This window comes from Callorhinchus milii, unplaced genomic scaffold (genome assembly GCF_018977255.1).
Source record: "Callorhinchus milii isolate IMCB2004 unplaced genomic scaffold, IMCB_Cmil_1.0 Scaffold9, whole genome shotgun sequence".
NCBI lineage: Eukaryota > Metazoa > Chordata > Chondrichthyes > Chimaeriformes > Callorhinchidae > Callorhinchus > Callorhinchus milii.
The window spans coordinates 4,870,153-4,882,316 of NW_024704750.1; the positions used below are offsets into that span (position 1 = coordinate 4,870,153).

The 12,164-nt window shown below is 37.7% G+C and overlaps 1 protein-coding gene across 1 annotated transcript in view; it reads right to left on the minus strand.

The window, feature by feature from the left end:
• Positions 1-7,893, minus strand: part of LOC103175345 (WD repeat-containing protein 20) — a 29,289-nt gene extending 21,396 nt beyond the window's left edge. Inside the window, exon 1 of the mRNA XM_007888345.2 lies at positions 7,581-7,893. Within this exon, the coding sequence (XP_007886536.1) occupies positions 7,581-7,829 (249 nt within the window). The 5' untranslated portion in view covers positions 7,830-7,893. The remainder of the gene's footprint in view (positions 1-7,580) is intronic.
• Between the last annotated feature and the right edge of the window lie 4,271 nt (positions 7,894-12,164).

Genomic DNA, 12,164 nt, shown 5'->3' on the forward strand with positions numbered 1-12,164 from the left:
AAGGGACATGGAGCAGGCCTGCTGAGTGGAGGAAGCGGACAGGTTGATATGGTGTTAACAGGCGACAGAGATAGTAAGCACCAAGGCCGTGGTGGGCTTTGAAGGCGAGGATTTTGAACTCTATCCTCTGGGGGATGGGGAGCCAGTGGAGTACAGTACATTTCTATAATCACAAAAACACTGGCTTGGATGATGTACACTTTTACATAACCACTTTAATCCCAGCTCTCTCTTAAACACAAGTGAATTCAAGCCATAATTGGATAAACTGGACTCCAAAAGAAAAAGGAAAAAAAATTTCAGCTTCAAAATTAAATTTGGAACAAATGTCCATTTAGAAAGACGAAAATAGCAGAAAGACGAGGTCTGTGTGAACAGATGGGAAATCTACTGGTCATTCCAGCAGCACCACTTCTTGAAAAGGAATTCTAGATTTATATCTGAACATAGTAATAATGGCAATGTGCATGCATATTAAAACGCAATTCTTATCATTTATGCTGCATGTAATGCCTTCGGTGGGCTACTAGATGGAGAAAATTGAAACAAAAAAATAAGATTTTCCAAAGCCACAGGCAGAGCTGAAACAAATCTTGTCAGATCACCGAGACAGGTTTATCAGCAACCACAACACCACAACAACAAGATTACATTTGCATAGGGTCTTTCACGTTGGGAGGATGTCCCAAGGCGCTGAAAACTGTGATAGTTGCAAAACAAGTTCTAGCAACAGAACATTTGTAAAACCTCTTGATATAAAAATATGTGTATATATTACATATAACAAAACAAAAATTGGAAGACTGTGAAATCCAATTCCACCTAAGCAATTAGTAACCATACTGAAAAGAGAATTTTCAACAGCATACTTCAAGTACAGGACCTTAAAAGGAATTTCCTAATTACTATTCACTTAACAAAAGAAAATATTTTGAGTATTCTTAGCTGCTTTGTACCAGATCTAAAGTTTTCATTATGGATTATGCAAAAAATGTCAAATCGCCAACATATTACTTAAATGTTCTAATACTTTTCCTCTTGATTAATAATAAGAACAATTTCTAACAGGGGATCTTTTTGCGAGGAGTCTTTTTGGAGGGCAAGATAATTGTCTTTGTGATTTGTACCTATGCAATAGAGAATGAAGCAAGCAAAACAACTTAAAAGGCAAGCCAATGCCATTCTGTTTAAGGAAACAGGACTTCTTTAAGTAAAAGTTTCTTTCTGAAACCATGCCTAGGTGCACGCCCAGTTGCAACCAGGTGTTTGATCACCTTGGGATGTCCTCCCGACATGAAAGGGGCTATACAAATGTAATCTTGTTATTGATCACTGTTCCATGGATCTATTGCTGTGCCTCATTTTGAAGTGTCCTTTTTGTTGACGGTCCTCTCATACCCCCACTGAATATAAGGCAAGGCCAGTAGCGTAGTAATATGCTCCGAGCTGTAGGACTATCCTACCCAAACCTGTAGTTGTTACTTAACAGGTTAACATACTGAACATACAGATTCATGCTACTACAGGGGTACACCACTTTACTTAAATCCCTAGGAAACAGGATTGGATATTTCTAGAACAGAATTCTGAACATCTAGATTATTAAGCATAGGGTCAAGTTAACAATTCAACATTTATTACTTCAAGACAACCTACACTTATGAAATCCATCCTTATTTTGTGACATGCATCCATTACAAACATAGCTTGATTTATAATCCAATCATATCTATTTAAACAATTCCATTTAAAAAACATTTCTGTAAATGTAATGGAAAGCCACAGCCCAGCACAAAATAAGTAACTGTACTTAAATGTATACTTCAAATCCTGAAACTTTTATGGCTTGACTGACAAAATTTTAAGTCATGCTTAGTTCACAATGTTTCAACCACAGGGACAAACCCAAGTTTATTATAGAAATATCTAATTAGATATATTTCAGAGATTTGGGCACCAACCAGCAATCCTGATTAACTAACCCACAGCTTTATCCCTTTGAGGAGCCCCTCACCGCTTCAATACTAAGATAAAACAAGGATGATAATATACCTCACGACACACTATTTTCCCCTTCTTTGAGTGACCTGGTCTGATCCAAAGTTTCTACCAACATTAGGTTTCTACCATATATTAATGTGCCAGGATAACTTGCCTTCTAAATTCCTATTCTTTTCTTACGGGAGTTCCCAGACACTGGCACTTTTAGCATTTCAAAACCATAACTAATATCAGAAACTGCATGAGAAATCACATTCTTCTATTCTATAGCACAACATCCTGACCTTGCCATGAACATGATGGCATTCTAAAAAAACCTTAATGGCTTTAAGTATGTTTTACTCCAAACAGTGCAAACATAGAAAATAAGATTTAAGTTTACTTATTCAAAAATCCTTGAATATTAACCACTAAAATTAACAAATTTTCAAACATTTCTTGAACTTCTTTCCAGGCTTATTAAAACTATTTTGACTTATTTTTGCAGTAATGGTAACATTCCCATTTTTAGTAAAGAAATATTGTAATGTTGTGCCACGATCACAATGAAACAACAAAATCCTTAGTCTCTTCTAGATAGTGAAACACAACGGACTCCATTATTCTGCAGGGCCATTTTTTTTTAACGGTTAAAAAAGGCACACAATGAAACCTAATTTGGCAATGAACATATTTTATTAGTGCAGTGTTTGGCAAACATCCAACAAAGCTGCTCAGTGCTAAACAAAATAAATATTTTAAAAAGTATTTTCATATAGGAAGAGATAAAGATCAGAGACACAGGTTATTTTCAGACTGATTAACCATGATTTTCAGATTAATCACAAATTTGCTGTGTAAAGTGCAGCGCAACAGCAAATGAGGAAAATATTGATTACACATACCATTCATCAGCAATGTATTCACCTTTCCTTTACTGCACAATGTGCTGAGTTTTTTAAAAAAAAAGACATTATTGGTAATACTGTACATACTTTTTATACTGCAATTGTAGTTGAGAAATTACTTTCAAAAAGCAGTAACAAATATTCTTGATGGATGCAAGTATATTGTAATCATATAAAATATATTGTTTGTGTTTCATTGGAGTCAAATACACCATGCAACAATAGTGCAATTGTGATAAATACATAATTATGGGAAAACGTGGCTATAGCAACTTTAAATTGAATAACATTCCAAATAACAGGATTGAATATTTGTTACAGTATTTCTGAGGTCAAAATATTCAAGCCAACAACAGTTTATCCAGAATGTGTGAACAACACACAAAAAATAAATTCCAATGGATCAGGTTTATCATTACTGCTATTCAGCCTTTCAAATTGCTAACGCATCCACCAAATTCCAAGTGCATTCTTGTCCCACAAATTCCAATTTTGTAAGTAGACAACTACTTATGACCGAGGAAATCAAATAGAAAAGTGATTGCAGAGCTTACATCATATTATTATTCCTGCAACAGATGAAAATCCTCCTTTGAATTCCAACAGCAATAACTTATACCACTCGGGGTAGTATCCCGGAGCACTTGACAGTGCTGGAGTCTGACACAGAGCCAGGGGGAAGGTGACCGTAAGCCCAATCAAAAAGGAAGGTCTTTAGGCAGGATTTGAAAGTGGGGAGTGAGGGGGCAAGGCTGAGGAGAGAGTTTCAGCGATTTGGGGAGTAGTGGCTGAAAGCACGGTCACTGATGATTGAGCGGAGTGGACGAGGGTCAAACAGGAGGAGAGAGACAGCCGATGGTGGAGTGGAAGGTAAGCAGGTTGGATATGTAGGGAGGTGCAAGGGCATGAAGGGATTTGAAAACGAGTGAGAGGATCTCCAGAGCAACACCTGATTTTTGGCATTCCATGAGTGAGCTAATACACCTAAATACACATCTAGCCACATTTTGTAGCCATGAGATGTTAATGTACCTTGGAGTTCTCCAGTCCCACCCAGTTGCTGCAATAAAGACCTGCAGTCTGGTACATAGCTCATTACAGCACCACCAAGTTGCAAGAAAATGTAATGACATTAGTTTAACGGGGATTTGTTAATTCAAAGTTAAATGGAAGGAGAGAAGTAAACGTTCAAGGAAATGAGAACAGGTCAGTGCTTTAGGTTTAGCCAAAGTCATAGTCTCAAATATTAGTTCAGCAACATTAAATAGTACAAAGAAATTTGAAAACAATTATTTTTAAAAAGGCACCATGTTTGATAATACACCTGGGGACTGAGTCAACTCATCTAGGCCAAGACAGCAGTTAGGTGTTACACATGTGTGCCAACATTCAAACAGAAGAAATAAAATTTGGGCATTGTACGCCAGATGGCAGCTAGAACCCAGTAAACTTTACCCTAGCAAAGAATTATTAGTGCCTTCAGAATTAGGAAAGAGTAATAGATAAAATGCCCCCAAAAGTTACTGCACTGTAAATCTTTTTTTAAAAGCAATTTTTTTTAAAGTTCCAGGCCTCCTTTTTTTGCTGTTCACCAAAATCTACAAACTGGACCTGCAAGACCAACTTGAAGCCCCATCTTCCAAGTAAATTAACTTGCCTGGTTCAAACATTTGTTTTCAATAATTTAACCATTTCATATGCAAGTTCACAAGATAATATTGGGCAGTTTCATTAAAACTCTTCTGCTCACATACACAAGCACATCTGCACTTACATACACAATCTAATTTTACCAACAAAAATGAGTTGTACAAAGCATGACAAATGTTATCAATAGCAAAAACATACCTAGGAAGATTTCCCTATGTGTCTGTATTTCTTTCAAAAGCACCACAAGCTTACATTAACAAGTGTAGCAATATAAGTTGTGAGGATCAATGAGGTTAGATCCCAATACAACAAACATTTGTCTCGTCAATGGCACACATGTTTGCTACTATTTAGTCTACTTTTTAAATTAGCATTAATAATAATTTTTAGAAAACAGAAATACTTAAAAAGATTACTAAAATTAATAATATTGGTTTAAACTATATTGCTCCAAGAATCCCAAGTCATTTCTCATACTGGCTATCCTTGTGGTGAAACTGGAAATTTTCCTTGCACCGCTTTTCACACAATTAAGCTGTTTATAACTACTACAAAACAGCTTCAGTATCACTGTAACTGCTGAACACAATAAAATCGTCCTTCAGTATGTCAATTTCCACTCATAAGCCATTTTCTCCCCCAGTGTTTCACTTTGTGACCATGATACGGTATGACAAGCTTAGAAAATTTAGCTGACAAATGAGCTTTCAGTTAAGATTTTATATGGCCCAATATAGCAAGCCTACAATTTGAGTTCCCAACTTCATTTCTATTGGGGAAAACAGTATTGAGAAACAAGATACTTTGACACAGTGCTAGAGGGAAAACCTGATCACAAATTACCCTGCATCAGTCTTGTACACTTACTAGTATCTAAATCAATCAACACTGGCAGCAATCTAGAAGGAGGTCACTCTCTCCCAGCCTGCAAAGTGAGGGCTTGTAGCCCAGGAAGACTTAAAAAATATAAACATTCCAAATGGACTGGGGACAAATAAATTATTTTTACATAATTGAATCTTTATTATATAATGTTATTCGATTAAGATAAATCAATATACAATAACATCTGCTGGTTTCTACTGCAAAGTGATTTAGGCACTATACCATTCTGAGATCAATAGTATTGTAAGTTTTAATAAAACAGATCAACCCAGACATCTCAGATACACAGGAAACACATTACAAATTACTGTATCTAGAAAAAAAAGTCATTGTGCTTCCTCAGCCTATATTATTGTATAGCTGTTTCAATGCTCAGTCACTCAAATAGCAGAAACTGCTGACCATCGATGTTTACAGTTGTTTCTGTAATTAAATGTCCCTATTGCAAATTAAAACATAACAGAATATTGTAGCACTGCACAATTGAAAAGAATTTCCAGCAACCAGTTAATTGGTTCTCACCATCAAAACAATTGGTGACATTTTTAATTTCACATTTAGCTTCACTAAAATGTTCAGATTATGTCTCTCAACCCCCCCACACCCCGATTCACTCAGATCAATGAATACAACTGTAAAAATGACTATAAATCATATCACACATTTAACCAGGTGATGGCTGCCCTCCTTATAGTCACCTATAAATATCCAAACAGGGTCAGGTTACAGTATTTGTTCTTGATAATTCTTTCATGGCAAACATAGTCTACTTGCCCCAATTTCTAAGTCACTTACTCAGATCTCCAGAAATGTACTCCAATACAATTTTTCTCACTTTCTAGCTCCAATTTGATTTTAAATTACCCATTTTTAAAAAAATCTGTGCCATATTAAATACCAATTTAATCTCTTCCACTCCCCACTTTTAACATAATCTTTGCACCCAAGGAATTTGTTGCTATTCCAAATCTACATACAACAGGTACCAACCTGATGGGCCCTGGATTTGACTCCTGCAAGAGAATTAATGTACAAGGTATACTACCACAAAATTACACAATTCATTTCAAATCATTTAACTTTCAATTTAAAGGAAGAAATCTCCAAGTTTAAAGATTTTTTTTCAAACTGTACACTTTACACAAAGCATGTGTATAAGGATGACCTCAAGTCAAGTAAATGTTGATATTTTAGTGTTATGGTGATTTCTAAGAGTCAGTATAGTACTTTTAAGAGAGATTAAATTGCCATCACAACTAGAGATAATAAACCTTCCTACCAATAAAAAGTTAAGTTTCACTGTAGGTATTCACGGTTTATCTATTCAAAAATAAGCATTTTGAGTAAGTAGTTATAAATTCTGCCAACAATGGTGGTTTTTACCCACATTTTTAACTACTGAACATTTTGGTAGTCGTACAGAACATTCCAGGCTCAACACCACTGCTGTTTAGAGACAAATGCTGCAATCATTTGATTTAGTTAAAACTACACGGAGCGAATGACTCATTGTTTCACGATACACTGATATCGAAATTAATCCAAGATCTATAGAAGCGGCTGAACGCAGAGAAAGACGCAGTGCATGACTTCATAATTAGATTTTTAAAAATAAATCCAGTCTAAAAAGTCCAATTAAAGGATGTGATCTCTGCGAGTAGCCGGATTACCTAACCCAGTGCGCTAATCCAACCAGCAGGGCCGGAAAACGGAATAGTGCTTTCATACATACTGTCACGGGAATAGGTGACAACCCAGACTGAGAGAGGGGGTGGGGGGTGAGCTGCCACCCTGACCGACCACCCGCGATAACAATTGCCTGACAAACCAGACATTGGCCGCACGGTACTACACGTATTTTCGCAGGCAGCGATGGGGGGGGGGGGGGGGGAGGGGGTGGGGAGGGGGAGCTTTGGGGAGGGGATGGGGGAGCTTTGGGGAGGGGCTCGGGAGGGGGAGCTTTGGGGAGGGGGTGGGGGGAGGGGGAGCTTTGGGGTGGGGTTGGGGAGGGGGGGCTTTGGGGAGGGGGGGGGGAAGGAGGAGGTTTGGGGAGAAAGGAAGAAAATGTCCCTCCTCTTCACTCTGTCCCCACTAAACAAACAAACAAACAAACCAAATTAATTAATTAGACAAAATAATAAAAAAATCCCCGTTTACCTTCCTTACGCCTTTGTAAATGTAGAAGTACAGCTCCCGGCCCACATTGAAACAGATTCGGTCCCCGTTGCCGGATTGGTCGTTCACATTCACGAACGACACCTTGACCGGGTTGGAGCCTTGGGAGTTGAAGGGCACCCTGTTCGGCCGACTGTACTCGGAGTGGGTCAACACTTTATAGACGCCTTCCCTGGTGGTAAACTGAGTTTTAATTTCGTTCATCTCCTTCCCTCCTCCCTCCGTCGCCATGTTGTATTGTAGGATTCATCCTATCCGAGCCCGGATGTTACTCACGACGCCTGCGTCGCCGCCGCCGTCCACGTGATTCTCACGCAAGGCACGTAGCGTGCGTCGCGTGCGCGCGCAGCCCAGCCCCTTTCCACCCCCCCACCACCGCCCCTCCAGCAGCAGCTGAACCGGAAATGTTGTGCGGACGACCGAAAGCAAATGAAAAGATTCCGACGTTCGCGTTTCCACAACACCGCCTTTGTGGACAACGCCGTTTATTCGCTCCCCCTAGAGATTCAATTTCTTAAATTCTGTCTTAATTTATTTTTTTTGGGGGGGGTTGAAGAGCGCTTGGCTTCCAGATTTAGATTTTGAATGAATTTTAAAAGTTTCCCCGGTTTTTCAAGGTCGTGGGTTGTTTTAAGACAAAATAATAATAATAATCCTCGCATTTGATATAGCGCTTTTCACGTCCTGAGGACGTCCCAAAGTGCTTCACAGAACACACTGTAAAGTGAATTGACTGCATATTTGTGGGGGAACGCGGCAGCCAATTGCGCACAGCGATGTCCCACAGACAGTCATGGATTGAAAATGACCAATTCATTATTATGTTTTGTTTTGGAGGGTGTGGAGTAAAGAAACTTGCCCAAGGTTTCGCCCGGCCTGGAGTAAACCCAGGTGTCTCGCTCGCAAGGCGAGTGCTCTAACCACTGAGCTACAGGACTCCACATTACTAAAGAGGCCACATTTCAGGCCTCTGATGTCATGCAACAGCTAACGATTGGTTAACGGTGTAATACTCAGACCCATCAACCCTCAAGTATTTTAATTGAAGGACTAATTTTCTGTGAAATAGATTATCCCATTTCAAAAAGCTAATTTGCACTATTTTAACAATAATCCTTGCATTTGATATAGGGCCTTTCATGTCATTGGGCCACTTCAAAGGGCTTCACAGGCTATACTGTAAAATGGGGTGACTGGGTGGTAGTCAGTTGCGCATAGCAATGTGCCACAAACAACCATGGGGTGAGTGACCAATTTTATTTGTGGGATTTTTGGCCAGGGCATTTTCAGTTCATTTGCACAGTACATCATAATAAGGATGAAATGAGAAAAAGTGGTTAAATGCATGAAACTTGTCCCTTGGATAAACTATACAAACTCCTTTTATGATGGCTTTATCACTTTATTAAATCTTCCAAAGACAAATTCTGCATTTCTCTTTGAGCCTCACTCCAGAATATACCTTATCTAATTTCCAGCTTTTCAACCGTGTCTAGCAATTGCTATTGGCAGGAGGCATTTCAAGTTTCTCAACAACAGGTAGATTCACTGAATTCAACATCACAGGAACCATTGTATTCCATGTAATATCTGATTACTTCTCTCCATATTTTAAATTACCAATGAACCAGTATATTTGGACTGTACAATCTTGTGTCCTTGGGTTGTTTATTATTTTCCCAAGTATAATTGCATGCAAGACAAGATACTATATTTTCTGAATTGAGATTTATAGACAACATTTGTCATGTACTATTTTTTTTAAAAATACAGATGGTGGCTTTGATCTCTAACACGTGGTACTACTATATTGAAGGATAAGCATTTATTCCACATAAATATGAATTAATCATATAAAATTCATTCCAGAAAATGTTCCATTTTAATATCTTAAAAGTGAAAGATTTCAGTCACAAATTTTACTAGATTTTTATTTGCTTGTAATAATATTTTTGGGCCAAACCTTAAAAGGTATAACTATATAGCATTATGTAATGGTTGGAATTCCTAACTTTCATGTATTAGTCATATTTAGAAAGAAATTCACGGTGATGATTTCAGTGATACCACGCAATCAGCAAATTGTAATTGTATATATATATATATGGATTCACTCACTATTTTTTCTCTCAAGGCAAGCAAAATATGAAATTCTGTTACTTTTTCCTCAGATACTTTGTTGCTTTAGACCTTGCACCAATCTGCTGAGTTGTGCTTCCATCCCTCTGCCCATTCTGAGTCAGCTTCTGGAAGATGTGCAAGATCAGCCTCTATATATTCTCATGAGGAAGTGTCTGCCTAGAATCTATAAGGGTGATTCAATGTTTGTGAGACAGGCTGTTTGATGGAGCATATCACAGTAGTCAAGCGCTCCATCTCAAAGGAAAATCATCAGTGAGCCATCTTAACTCCCTAGACAGAAGTTCACGGCCAAAAAATAATAATAATAATAAATAATAATAATCCTTGCATTTGATATAGCGCTTTTCACGTCGGGAGGACGTCCCAAAGCGCTTCACAGAATAGACTGTAAAGTGAATTGACTGTATATTTGTGGGCGAACGCGGCAGCCAATTGCGCACAGCAATGTCCCACAAACAGTCGTAGATTGAAAATGACCAATTTATTATTGTTTTTGTTTTGGAGGGATTATTATTAGGTGTGTGGAGTAAGGAAACTTGCCCAAGGTTTCGCCCTGCCTGGAATTGAACTCAGGTCTCTCACTTGCAAAGCGAGTGCTCTAACCACTGAGCTACAGGACTCCAAAAATCACCCATCATGTTGACTGATGGAGATTAGAACAAGGCGAAAGTGTATATAAAAATGGAAAATTTACACAAGTGTGGAAATGTACTGATATAGACTTATAATATTCATGACTTTCTGAAATGCAATCTTGTTAAAGCAGAAACTTCTTTCTCACTGTAAGCAGAAACTGTACCCTTAAGGTACAATTGCCACAGCCAAATTGTTCCACTTATTGAAACTACATGGTCATGTGCCAGGCTGCTAAACTCTCTTAAAAAGTGAATATTAGCACATAGATCAAATAATAAACAGGTTAAAATAAGTACCCAATTTATTTACATTAAGTATAAAAAAATTGTACCAGCACAATACATTACATTATCAAATCAGAAGTATAGAACACGTAACCTACCTATTTGAATAGCTCAATCCAGTAAAACATGATGAAATTGCTTTGTTTTTCTACTCCCCCTCACAGCTTTTTGTCTCAATTTGTCTCTTGGTCTTGTAGATATAGATTCTCTTGCGTGTCATTGTGCTTGCTGATTAAGCTTGGAAATGAACAATTGGTTCCCTGAAAAATAGCAAGCAGAAAATTGCTGTTCTTGAAACTCTTCACACTAGAGATATTTAATAATAATCCTTGCATTTGGTATAGCGCCTTTCACCATCTGGAGGATGTCCCAAAACGCTCCCAGGATTTATCCTGAAATGGAGTGACTGTATTTTTGCGTAAATGCCCACGCATAGTTTTTATATCAATTTTGTGCAAAACGTCTTTAATTTTTTTTGCTTTTTACTATTCTACATTATAATACTGCAATGTATTGTTAGCAGATACAAATTGTAACATGAATAATGAATTTAGTGTCCTTTAACAAAACAGATTTAAAGAGGAATGAATTCAAGATCCTCATCTACAAGGCCATTCACGGCCTTGCTCCCTCCTACCTCTCTAACCTACTATGCCCCTACTTGTGCTGCAATCTTGTTGTTGTTGTTGTCTGTATCCACTCATACTATAATCACATAATCAAAGAGCACCACCTGCTGATAGCCCGAAGTACAAGCACAGAATAATAATAATAATAATCCTTGCATTTGAAATAGCGCTTTTCACGTCTTATTGACATCTCAAAGAGCTTCACAGAATATGCTGTAAAGTGAATTGACCGTTTATTTGCGGGTGAAACGCGCACAGCAGTGTTCCACAAACAGTTGTGGATTGAAAATGACCAATTTTATTGTTTTTTTTTGGAGGGATTATTAACTAGGTTGATCATGTTTTATTGAAAAATACTATATTGAGCTATGAAGAGCACTATCAAAATATATTAGTATTTAAGTCATCAGCAAATATATCAAGGAGTATAGGGTATACAGAATGGACAAAGTCTAGTTATCTTTCAAAACTTTGTAGCTGTTGCCAGCTACTTTGATGTTCTTGAGGTCCAAGTCCAATGCTATGTAGCAAAAGATGATGCGGTTAGTGAGCAATGATCTGGGTGGGAACAAAAGCATTATGTCAAACAAGGTTTTTTAAATTTTGGAAGTCAAGGAAAATAGGCACAAACGCTAGCAATTTATTTACTTTCAGTTTCAATTTGGGACGTCCTCCCGACGTGAAAGGCACTCTATAAATGTAATTTTATTGTTGTTTTTTCAAGATGGAGGTAGATAAATATTTGTTAAAGATATGAAGGGATATGGAGCAAAGGCGGCTAACTGTACTTGGAAGTTATAGATCAACCATGATCTTATAAAATGACGGAGCAGATTCAAGGGGCTGAATAGCCTACTCCTGTTTCTATGTCTATG